The following is a 13083-nucleotide window of genomic DNA, read 5'->3' as shown; positions in this document are numbered from 1 at the left end:
TGCATTCCAAGTGTCTTCCATGAAGTGTGCTGCGCTGATGGCACGATCGCTGAATGGTTGTAGTAATTCAACAGCAGCTGGCACAAAGGGGTGTCTTGACTTTAGTTGCCGGGGAGATTCCTGAGGTGGGATGTTGAGTTTTGCATGGAGCAAGTGGTCAGGATCCCCCGCCCGGCGAGCCAGGTGTATAATGGCTCCCTTTCGGCGAAGCTCAGCAGGTTGGATGCCTGCAAGGATTGGTAAATACTCTGTTGGAGTTGGGCGCAGGCATCCAGTCACAATTCGCAATGCGTCGTTGATTGGGCTGTCAATGAGGCGGGTGTGGGCACTGCGGCACCAGGCAGGGGCGCAGTATTCAGCAGTGGAGTGAACCAAAGCCAGGGTTGCAGTGCGCAAGGTGTCAGCACCTGCGCCCCAAGTTGTGCCTGCCAAACGTCTCAGCAGGGCGACGCGAGATGTCAGCTTTTTGCGTAGTGACTGTAAATGGTGACGGTATGTGAGTGATCTGTCAAGTGTAACCCCAAGGTATGTTGGTTCTGGGCAGGGCGGCAGAATTTTGCCGTTAACGGTCACTTTCAGATCACGTTTTGCCTCCCTGTTGTTGAGATGGAAGGCTGCCGTCACAGTTTTACTTTCGCTGAGCTTCAGTTTCCATTGATGAAGGTATCCAGATATGGTTTAGGTACTGTTTAGTGGGTTTAGGTAACTGTTAGTGTAGCTTACTGTTTAGGTACCACAAGTGGGAAAACGTCACATGGAGGTATATATCTCCATGGCCATTCCAACTGCACTGATGAGACCGGGACTCCGGAAGGTCGAAACGGTGTGCACTGTCTGCAGTTGTAAACATATTATGTTTAAGATCAATGTTAATGCCAACATGAGTAATTGTGTACTCTTGCATATCACTGTTGATACGGTACACATTAGATTCATCCAAAGTCATGAGCTTAACCACAGCCACACATACACCACCGGCCCAGAGGTTGTTCCATCATTAAATGCATTATCATCTATTTTGGAAACTATTGCGTATAATATTGCAATCTGGGCACAATGTTAAGCGATTCAGTAGACCTATCTTCAGAAAGTAAATGCAAAAAATTAACAAGCATATGTAAGCTTGTTACAGATATTTATTAGACCAGCCTACCAGAGAACCACGGCCCTTAATTTTTCTGCCAGACTTGGATCTCCACCGCTTGCTTTGGCTGCGTTGAGAAGGTGGTGTCGTGTCATCAATGTCATCACTAAAGCAAAATATTTTGGATTTTTCATAACTTTCATGAAAAAAAAAGATCAAAAGCAAAATAATACATTCAAGAATTGAACAAAGTGGCAGATCTCAGACTAAACCAATTAACATAGATTGCCATTAATCAAGTGTAGACTAGAGATGGATTAAAGCAATTCAAAATGGGTACATATAGAATAACATTAAATCACAAGAGTGCATCAGATAGAAAAAGTTACTTCTCTTTTGAGTCAGTTCTGTGGAGAAATTTGTTCGATGGAACATCGGGCACTTCATCGACCGCCACAGCTCTTTTTGAAGAATCTTCTTCTTTAGATGGAGATCTTTGAAAAACACGAATAAATTCAAACGAAAATCAACAACAATCACAAATTACAAAATTACTTTTTCAATGAATAATGCAATATTAGAGTGTGACTTTATAAGATTAAATGCATTGATGGTAAAATCACGGTTAAGTTGTAAGTACGTATACGTTTATTTTTATTTGTTTAAAACATTTTGTGAACTTGTAGGTTACTTTATAAATCACTTTGACTAGTCAAGTTTTTCTAGATTTCAAATGAAAGGGGAAGTTGAATGAATGAGTTCTTTTAACAAAGTTTAATATGAGCATACTGAAGAAGTTGAGATGGGCATTTTTATAATCGACAAGTGTTATGCTTACTCAGACAAACTGTATCTTTTCCTTTTCTTTTGTTTTTTCCTTTTTTCTTTTTTTCGTTTTTTCTTTTTCTTCTTGCTTTTATGATCGCCAGAAACTGAAGCCGATGAGAGATCGTAGGAATCGACGGAGACACTCCTTTTTTCTGAATACAAAAAGCACATTCTCCAGAAACATATTCGAAAAATTAAATGGCAAATAAATGATCAAGGCGCTTATATGTAAAACAGTACCGTATATCATATTTTCCGATACATATTAATGGTGGGTTAGCACACTATCAAAAAAAGATTTTTTCAACGTAGAATCTGGCAATTCCTTGCATAAGAGATCGCCGTAACTTTGCAACGTGCGGTCGAAAAACAGTTAAAAAACACAATGAAAACTTCATTAATTTTTCATATCTAACACCGTTGGCATTAATCGAAAGAAAAACAAAAGTGCTGCCCAGTAGTTGAATAGCCATAACGCTTTAGCCACCTAGTTGTAGTCATCATGACTTACTGTGCCTTTTCTTGGCTTTTTTAACCTGTGGTAGTTCACCGCAGTTCACTATTTTGCATTTCTTCAGTGGCCTATTGTTAAGATCGGTCTTCTGCGATTCAATTTGCTTCACTACCGCAGATCCAGACACAACACGACCGAATACAACTTGAACGCTGCAGAAGATTTTCAAGTTAAACTGGTAGTCTGTCAGCAAATTTAATTTGAGGCAAAACATATTATGTTACAACACTGCACCTAGGGAAGACATCAACAGTATGATAATTTACTAGTACCATTAATTATAATCAAAATGAGAAAACTATATCAAGAAAACTCCGTGATAAGACACAAAAAATTTAGAAACTGAGACATGCGCTCATTGCGCTGTCTCCAGAAACCTATGAAACTTCAAATGAGGCAATAAATAAAATCATCTAAACTTGTAAAGGCGACAGATTGTTTATTTTTTATTATTAATTAATAATTATAATAGTATTTGCACATGACATGCACAAACCTGGTCTTCAATTCAAAGAGAAATATGGGAACTACTTATTGACTGCATAGTGCATAACCTAGCGATTTGCTCTCTAGGAAAAACAAAGACGGCAACTGCCGCTTGGCATACTTACCCATCCAAATGCGGAGCTGGCTGTGTAGTTCTGCAAATATACGTACATACATGTTACATTATATTCATTTCAAATTCAAGGTACATTTACCAATATAAAACGTTCAATTCAAAAGAATACATCATTTATAGTTACGCTTTGAGTCATGTTGAACATTACCACAGTACAATATACCCTTGACAGCACACAGTTTCTCACAGTGTTGTGGAAAAAAGGTTTGAAAAGTGGCCAGAATTTTAACCAATAGACAAATTGTGTGTTACCCGATGTAATAATCATGGCTGTGGACTGTGGAGTCGGGCGAAAAATATAGACTTCGACTTCTCGGTTTATAATTGGCCGACTCCAGACACAACAAATCTCCCCCCCCCCCCGACTCCACAGCCCTGGTAATAATTACATCAATTCTTTAAGTTCAAAAGTTTATAATTCATTGTCAAAAATTCATGAAACACACAACTTACATGGAGAATAGAGAACCATTTTTGTCCTTCCCTTTACTTGCCATTGACAACAAAAACGGTTCGTTATGCTTCAAGTCAAATGATTCATCTGACACGATACAATAATAACTTTAATAGCCCAGTCTTGGTATGACTACCTTTTACACCACAATGCTACAGCAATAGCATAACACCATAGTAATTAGGTACGGTATGTATATATATAATATGTTCTTTGAGTTTGCAAAATATACTTACTGTAGTAGTACATCAGCAACAAAAGCAAAAACTTAAACTTATATATATACTATTTGATTACATATCACTGAAAATGATCGATTCTTTTACATCAACAACAGACAATCTCATCTACCAACAGTTTTCATTTAAACAAACTATATCAGCTCCCGCAACATTGTCATGAAAATGTTTCTGGTCTCACAATACTTTTGAGAAAATTTGAAAATATATTGCAGTTTAATCTATTAATTCAATGAATTCCAATAATAATAATAACTATAATAAGTAATTAATAACACTATGAATTATACAGTTTTATACATAATATAAATATTAATTAAACAGTCGCGTACCATCAAAATAGTCCCCGTAAATGCTTTCTCCACCATGACCATTTCCTAAAAGCAAAATTAGCAAGTATTACAACCTACTAACTTAGGTGTGCACCAAGTAAATGTCCATCGCATTAGTTTAAAAGTACGGTATATATATGAAAACATTCAATCGTTCTATCAGAAAAACATACTTGGACAGCAAGGTAAAAAAACAGTATGCAACGACTAATCGACTATACATGTTTTAAGCTGAAGTATGTGGTGGCAAGAATGACAAAGTGAAAACTTACAAAGAAAGTGACATGACTACTTACTTTGACAAAGCTATCCTAGTGTCTAGAAAAAAGTCAAATGTATGTTAACTATTCTCAAAAACCATCAGTAAAACGATTTAAACTAAAAAGATTGCTTTACTATTTTAATTAATAAGAAAACACGAAGTAGGCTATGACATAAAAAAAACTTTGTGCTAGATGACCTGGTAAACCGAAATCAAGCAGTTTACTCCTGAACAAGGGTCGGGAAACTTTTCAGATTAGAAACTACAACTGGTACTGTTCAATACAGTCAGGCAAGTTTTGAAAGTCAGAAAGACACAGTAAGATAAGCTAAAAGTAATGGAGAGCAGATATTAATACAACCATAAAGTACCGTACTATCATTCACTCACTACCACACAGAAACTCCTAAACTGTCCAGTGCCATAATACTAAACTCTAACATTTTTGCTCTCCAACTGACAAAATATGCCCATATAGATAATTCTTTAACTTCATATAACATGCATAAGACTGTCACAAAAACAACAATAATAATATGCCAACATTATCTCGGAAATAAACTGCTGTGATATGATATCGCAAATGTGATAAAATATTACCAAGTAGAAAAAATAGATTAGGTTAATCAAAAAATTAGTTCAATATCCACAAAAAAAAACACGACATGGCATGTTTTTAGAGTTTAATGCAAATCCAAAATCATATATATGCTAAATAATTGAGTAAAGTAGGTAATTGACACTCAATTAATTTAAAGCCACCCGACCTGCACTTCACCAAAAGCAGTGGAGTTAAAGCAACATTTATATAGCAATAGCATCATTAATCTAATATATATATATGATATAATTATAGATATTGTATATCATATGCATGATTTAAACATTATTTGGGGCACTAAGTAAATTGGCCAGTAATTGAGTCTAAGAGTTAGATCCCTGCTTTATATAAACTGTAAGCATTTACATTTTACAGTAGTATACCATATACTACAATTGTGAATAATTACTTCATCTTTTTTTACAGATACGTTTATAGATCTTGATTACCTGATATACAATTATAAAGAATATAAAAGTAAAACATAGGATAAAAGTACGAAAAATGAGAAGTTAGTTTACCTTGATCGGATGTTTGAGGTGTCTGTTAACGGAATGGCCCGATTCGGTGAGTCCGATTCGGTGAGTCCGATTCGATGAGAGCCTTTTTCGGTGAGAGCCTTTTTCGGTGAGAGCCCTATTCGGTGAGTTTTTTTTTAAATTATTGCGCGCCGTAGCCTAATTATCATTGCCGTTATAGGGCTAGGGGATAGAGGTTAGGGGGTTGGGGATTTTTGGGGTTAGGGGATAGGGGGTTTTTGGGGTTGGGGGTTTTAGGGGTTTTTGGGGTTAGGGGGTTTTTGGGGTTGGGGTGTTTGGGGTTAGGGGGTTTTTGGGGTTGGGGGTTTGGGTTAGGGGTTTTTGGGTTAGGAGTTAGGGGTTTTAATTAGTTTTAATTTTTTGGGGGGTTTGGGGGTTTTTAAGTTGGGGGTTTTTGGGGTTGGGGGTTTTTGGGGTTAGGGGTTTGGGTTTTTTTGGGGGTTGGGGTGTTTGGGGTTGGGGGTTTTTGGGGTGTTTGGGGGTTTTTGGGGGATGGGGTTTGCGGGGTTTGGGGATTTTTGGGGGTTTGGGTTAGGGGTTTTTGGGTTAGGGGGTTTGGAGTTAGGGGTTTTAATTAGGCTACGGTACCCGATAATTTTCAAACAAAAATTCAAAAAAAAAACACAAAAATCCCCAACCCCAAAAACCCCCAACCCCTAACCTCTATCCCCTAACCCTATAACGGCAATGATAATTAGGCTACGGCGCGCAATAATTTAAAAAAAAAAACTCACCGAATAGGGCTCTCACCGAAAAAGGCTCTCACCGAATCGGACTCACCGAATCGGACTCACCGAATAGTAGCAGACCCGTCTGTTAATATACCAAGTACAGGCAATGAACATAAAAGAAGATTTAGACAAAACTAAAGTACAGTATAACAATTTATGAATTGTAAAATCAAACACTTGAGTATTGAGTAATGGTATAAAAACTTGCATAACCACAGTTAGAGAAGAAACGAAGAAAGCCAATTATAAGGCACCTTGAGAAAAATCTCCACTTTGTACAATAGAGCCGGGAATAACTTTGTGAAAATAAACTCCTTTGTAATGTAAAGGCTTTCCTGTGATCTTTCCTTTACCTTTCTCACCTAAAGTACAGAATTTTGTTGCTTGTACAATGTACATTTCCATTTAGACTGGAGTTAGGATCATTAGTTATGATATTTTGTGATTCTGTTTTTAATAGGAATTATTCTTACATTTGCTGTTTTGAGATTGTTTGTAATGGCAGTAATTAAATCTAGGTTTTGATAACATATTATGATATCAGCCTTGTTACCCAATGCAACAAACAGTGTGCCAGCCATATTTTTTAATCATAGATTGATTTATGATTATTAAAATTGGAAATTTCACTCTCTGACAATCTTGGTGACTCGGAATGTGCTAGGGGTTTAAAGCCTGCCCCAACAAAAATTAAAAATTGCAAAATTAAGCTAACAAAGAAGCTACGAGGATAAAGATTTTCACAACAAAACTTTTCGGCTAGTTAATTTTAAATATATATTATATATACCGGTATACATATAATACCATCACTCACCAGTACAAAGACATCGAAAATTCTCACAAGTTTTCTGGCATTTATCAAAAAAAAGTTCAAAGATGATCCTGCCAACTGTGGAAATATTAAGAATACCAGTATTTACTTCACATTTCACATTGTAGATACTAACAACCTGTTTTAGCCTGATGCTGCAAGTTTGCTGCACTGGCAATACAGTAGCAGTTAGCACTAGCTTTCATAACACAGTTCCCTAGTAATGTGCTATGACGTTAGTATCAACATTGTGAAGTCAGCAACGATCATGTTGCTAAAAGCGAAACTCAATCTATTGCACACCGGTACTTATTAAATGTCCATACAAACAATAAAAATATATTGAAATACATATCGTACTTAGACTCATGCATATAATACAGATTGCAGAAGCTACTAGCCTATTCTACTACAACACTAAGGCAACACAACATTTGTATTTACGTATCAAAAACTTCACTACCTAAGCAAATAAAAACTAGTTATAAACATGTTTCTGCATTTACCTGGAGTATCATCAATTTCAAGATCCAAAAATACCCAAGGATTCCCAAAGACTTTCATTTTAGAGGAACAAGACAAGCTAGTTGAACTTGATCATTCAGTCACAAACAGCATGGTATCCTTATAATAGTAGGCCTACCTTATGGTACCGTACCTTAAACTAGGCAAGTAGAAGATACATCTTTAACATGGTACTTTTGGGTTCAACAGACAGCTTCAACCTAAGTTTTAGATAGAAGCTATACTGGTAGATAGTTATATGTAAAATGAAATAATAGTGATTTTAGTTGGTGCTCATTGTGACAGTAAAAAATACAATGAAGTTGTGATACAAAAGACAGCTGGAAGCAGCAAAAAACACAAACATTGCTTGACTAAAGATTCAAGAAAATGAAGGGGTGTAGGCTACGTGTACCAGCAAACATCTATAGGATTGACTCATGATACAAGAGAAGGATCCACAGAGGATACAAATTGATATGCATAAATCAACAAGTAAATGAAAAATAACAGTAACCTCTCAAGTAGCCTACATGCAGCTTTACATAAAGTGAAATTGATATGCCCATATAGATATATACATGTCAAAAGTCATGCAAAGTTCATTTTTTTTGTTTTTTTATATCTTTATCCTGCATTGCGGGAAAGCGGACTTGAGCGCTATGCATCGGTGTACGCCTTCCGACATACACCTGACCCACGCTGCAGCCGACGGCAATGTCTGTTTCCGGTTGACTACTCCAGTGGTTCTCAACCTTTTTACAGTCGGGGATCGGCAAAATTTAAAAAAAATGTTGGCGGACCGGCAACCAAAGATCGTAGTGAATAGAATGAATATTTGTAACGTTTTGTTAACCAAAGTTGTCGTTGCGCACCATAATGCAAGGTTTTAGCATATGATTTGTATTCAAGAAGAAAATTGGAATAAAACGGCAATCAACTCAAACAGAAAAATGTCAATCCATTTGCATACAAAATCAATGTCAGTGGGAAATTTGCTACTGTTACGCTGCCAGTAGCCTACGCGAGGAAAACGAGATACCGGTATCAAAGAAGTTTCAAAAACACATAGCTCTGTTTCGGCATCCAGGCGATTTCTTTGCTTTGTGTCTTTGCTATTTCAAAGCTAGAGATGAAAAAGAATTGTCGTTTCTAAATAGCTATTTGAAACAATTACCATCAAATCAATTGTTTTGAAAGTTAGGCACGAATTCGTTTGCAAGAGATATCCAGAAGTGTGACAATGATGTTTTTCGAATCTGGACTGCAAAGTAGAAGCACAACATATTGTAATTCATTCAGACTTTCTTTTTCATGAAGATAGATTAAGGTCGCATCAGGGATATCTAAAGTAGGGGATACGAAGGCTTTTATTACGTCTGACAATAGAAGGGCTTTTGTTTATCGTAAATAATCTGTGTTTATCGTAAAATGACAATTGGCACCGATAGTAGTTTAATAAATCTTGTTATGATAACTTGCATTGCGCTATTAGCATCAGACCTGGATATTCACAGCATGCTCATGGTTGCTTGTTATTTCAACTACCCACATACTTGCTTTACATCTAGCCTACTGCAAAGGCTTTGTTAAAAAAAACAGCTTACTGGTAACTTTTCAACTGTTTTTGTAAACAAGTATTCTTTAAATATGGTCTACATAACAGTTACTAACTGTCTTCTGTAGCTCATTGTACCAGCTGCACTACAAAACTTTCTACAATTTTAAAAAGAACCACATGTTTAAAGCACTACAAACTACCGCCCTGGTAGTGTCATGAGAATAAGGCAATCGCTGCGAGCCTTCATATCCCCTTCTCTAGATATCCCTGGGTCGCATGTGTTGACATCATCGATGCATGGATTGTTTATCCAAAAGTTTCCATGTCGAGGATCTGCATGTTACGCAAAATGATCGTCAAATTGTCAGCCAACTCGTTCAAGTGTTGACTCACAATGCTCAGCACCTCTTACTTTTTTTCACCACTCCATTTCACAAGCATTTTCCAAAGCAAATCGGCTTGTCTTCATTCCATTCCGAAGCGCTATTTTCCGCATGGTCTTTGAAAAACAAGATCTTTGCTTTCTCAAACTCCGGTTCTGGCAAATTTCCATTGCAGGCGTGACTTTATCCCGGAACTTCAAATTGATCTAATCCAAATTTTCGTCTCCAACGACTTTGAAATTTTTCAAAATCAAGGACAAAATTCCCCATTTGGTTATCTACTTCTGTGTTTCAAAACTTTTTGAAAACTACACGCAATTTGTCACAAAAACATTATCAACGGCACAGAATTAGATCATCAAAAAGTTCACCTTTATTATCAAACAATTTTGCGTGGAGATATGTCAGTTTTACAGCTGTGCATGTTTCACAGTGCGATCACAATTTTACGATATGCTAATGACTCCACATTAAAATAAGCTTTGCAGAAAGTAAGATCTTCTGCAGACCGGCAAAAAAATTACACAGACCGGCACCGGTCCACGGACCGGCGGTTAAGAACCACTGGTCTACTCTGTTTATGACTTAAATTTGGTACTACCTATTACTCGAAATCGATCACTGCCTAGAGGCAATTATCGTAAAGTTTCTTGCCCAGAGAAACAACAGCAAAGTGCGAGTGGCTGAAGTCGAACATGCAGGCTCTCGACTGCGAGCCCAACGCGCTAACCACTCGGCCACTGCTGCCGACTTGTGTAGAGCTACATGTACTTGAGAGGTTACTATTATTTTTTAGTCATTTGTTGATTTAGGCTAGCCTATGCATAATTGCATATCAATTTGTATCCTCTGTGGATCCTTCTCTTGTATCATGGGCTAATCCCATAGATGTTTGCTGGTACACCCCTTCATTTTCTTGAATCTTTATACTTATATGTGCCGCTAGTATCCAATTTCTTGTATTTTGGATCCACCTCAGATGATTGTTATGTCCCAGCTTAGTGACAAATTCCTGTCTTTTTCTCAGTTTATTTATTTTTAACAAATTCCATTCATTGCTTAGCACAACTCTTCTCAAAACAATCACACTTTCTAATTAGCGGTAAAATTACGTTTCGCTGAAGTCTAAAACAATAAATTAATCAATTCTTATTGGCTTACATCTCAAAACTTCAAGAAAACTTTCTACTTTCATTTTACGGGTAGGGGTAACTAGGGATGCGAAACTTCATCCGCTTTTGGCTTATCCGCAACACTAGAAGGGTTACATTTTTTTGTAATTTACAAAATATTTTACCTTTTATGGGTTATATAAGAAGAGTGAATGTTTCTCGGCAGCCGATTTGTAGCAAGAATTGACAGCGATAGACACCGTGTTTCGCCCATGATTAGACCTACCATATTTTCATCACCCAAAAAGAGGACATGTTTAGTAAGCAAGCAAAATGCCAGTGGATTTTTACGTTTAAACAATTTTTACATCTTCTTAGAAGGGGTTCTTAACCTGGGGTCCATGAACCCCTAAGGGGTCCGCGAAAGTTTCCGAATTTGCAGCATGATGGATAAATTACGACATTGAAAAATTAGTTCTGCTTTAGCCTATTTGTGTAGGCTATTTACAATGATTTTCAAACTGTACCACCAACGCTATGGTGCGTCGTTTGAAATTTCAAAGGTTCGGCTTCCTAACTGAAAAAATTTCATACAAAAGACTAAAATCTTTTCATAAGCCTGTGTATGTTCAACTTAATTCTTTTGAGACAGCAGGTTGTTGATCAATGCTTAACCCTATCTTAATACGAGCTGTTTTCGTACGCGGAAAGCACGTCATGAGCTATCATAGCCCCGTGTTAATTAATCGCTAATAACGGGAGCTATAAAAATCATGGAGCCTAAATATTTTACAAGATAATAGCCATATTGTGTATTGCGCGTATAGAAATTAAATTTTTACCCAACAAATTTATTGAAATAAATTGTTTGAGATGAAAAAAGTCAGAAACATAGGTTTTTATTCTAATATCCAGAAAATAGCTTCAAAATTGAAATTTTTGAATTATAACATAAAATAATGCTAAACTAAACAAAAAATTACTTTTTCTCATAAATATAAGCCATTTGTAGGCGTTTTTACATTTCAAAGTAATTGCACTAACATTTACGTGGTCCACAAAAATGTGACATATTTTGTTTATCTGTCATTTCCATAAAAATTAATTCTACCTCTTGATTTTCAGGTTAGTTATAGGAGTATGGAGCCGGGATATCAATTTTCAGTGGCTGAGCGGACAAAAATCATTGAACATTACTTTTCGACAAAATCTGTAATCTTGACCCAGAGACATTTTCGACATGACTTTCCTGGAAGGAAAACACCGTCTCGGAATACTATCAAACGCTTGTTGGAGAAGTTCAGAGACACTGGCAGTGTGACTAACAACAATAAGAACCATAGTGGTCCACCTTCCACCGCAAGAACCCCCGAAAAAGTTCACGATGTTCGAACTCGTGTGGAGAAGTCTCCACGGAAATCCACCAGAAGACTTTCTCAGGAAGTGGGGATTTCAAGATCTTCTGTCAATAGAATTATTCATGCTGACTTGCAACTTTTCCCATACAAAATTCAGCTTCTTTAGACTCAAAGTCAAGCCAACAAGGATGAACGATTTGAATTTGGTCAGCAAATCAGTGAACGGATTGAGAACAATCCCGGTCTCTTGGATGTGCTTCTCTTTAGCGACGAGGCTCACTTCCATTTGAGTGGCCATGTGAACAAACAAAATATGAGATTTTGGGCAGAAGCACAGCCTCATGCACATGTGCAAGCACCCTTGAGTGTAACAAAAGTCACAGTTTGGTGTGCAATAGGACTTAATGGCATTTTTGGTCCCTACTTTTTTGAGGACGACGAGGGATGCCAGGTGACTGTTAACACTGAACGTTACATCAAATTGCTCAGACGACAATTCATTCCAGCAGTAAGGAGGAGAAGGGGGACCGACTTGAATACAGCTGTATTCCAGCAAGATGGTACCCCACCGCCAGTGTTGTACGCGTCATTGAAATAATTTGACGGCGTCAGCGTCAGCGCGAATTGCCTAAAAACTTTACGGTGTAAAGGATTGCGTAAGCTCTTAAAGAAATTGACGGCGTCAGCGCTAATTTCTAGCGCTATTTTTTGCCAGCGTCTCATCAAACGGAAATATTTCAACCAAGTTCAGGCTAACAATAGCTATAAATAAAGAGCAGGTATTATGTTTTGAGACTGTATTGTAATTAGCTGCTCAGCCTAGTAGTTATTTCCTTGCAGAAAAACAAGCATTTCAAAACATTTGTCTTACAATCTGCTGCGTTTGGGACGCATATTCAGGGGCGCCGGAGCGATTTTTGACTGGATGGGCAGGAGTATGAAAAAAGGGCACTTTTTTGCTGAAAGGCCAATTTTTTTTGTAAGTTTTAAGATAAGAACCATAGGCATACGAAGCCGAGCAACGTTATCAAGTTTAACATATTGAAGATTATTTATTTACAAAAAACACAAAACTACGCAACAATTAAATATCGAACGTTTTCGACATCACAAGATGTCCTCTTCAGGAATAATATACATAACTT

At 37.1% G+C, this 13083-nt stretch overlaps 1 protein-coding gene across 2 annotated transcripts in view; it reads right to left on the bottom strand.

The window, feature by feature from the left end:
* The window catches only part of LOC145768209 (uncharacterized), a 34640-nt gene extending 26938 nt beyond the window's left edge, over positions 1-7702 (bottom strand). For both annotated transcript variants that reach the window (XM_082579695.1, XM_082579696.1), the window contains exons 1-10: positions 7527-7702; positions 7024-7098; positions 6461-6568; positions 4074-4118; positions 3502-3589; positions 3038-3067; positions 2424-2578; positions 1923-2064; positions 1474-1578; positions 1154-1250 (exon numbers count right to left, since the gene is read on the bottom strand). In XM_082579695.1, coding sequence (XP_082435821.1) covers positions 1154-1250; positions 1474-1578; positions 1923-2064; positions 2424-2578; positions 3038-3067; positions 3502-3589; positions 4074-4118; positions 6461-6568; positions 7024-7098; positions 7527-7584 — 903 coding nt within the window. In that variant the 5' untranslated portion in view covers positions 7585-7702. The remainder of the gene's footprint in view (positions 1-1153; positions 1251-1473; positions 1579-1922; positions 2065-2423; positions 2579-3037; positions 3068-3501; positions 3590-4073; positions 4119-6460; positions 6569-7023; positions 7099-7526) is intronic.
* Positions 7703-13083: the final 5381 nt, after the last annotated feature.

Source organism: Aplidium turbinatum, chromosome 4, assembly GCF_918807975.1.
Source record: "Aplidium turbinatum chromosome 4, kaAplTurb1.1, whole genome shotgun sequence".
In the NCBI taxonomy this organism is placed as follows: domain Eukaryota; kingdom Metazoa; phylum Chordata; class Ascidiacea; order Aplousobranchia; family Polyclinidae; genus Aplidium; species Aplidium turbinatum.
The sequence above is the reverse complement of the archived record's forward strand: the minus strand, read 5'-3'. Positions and strand labels throughout refer to the sequence as shown.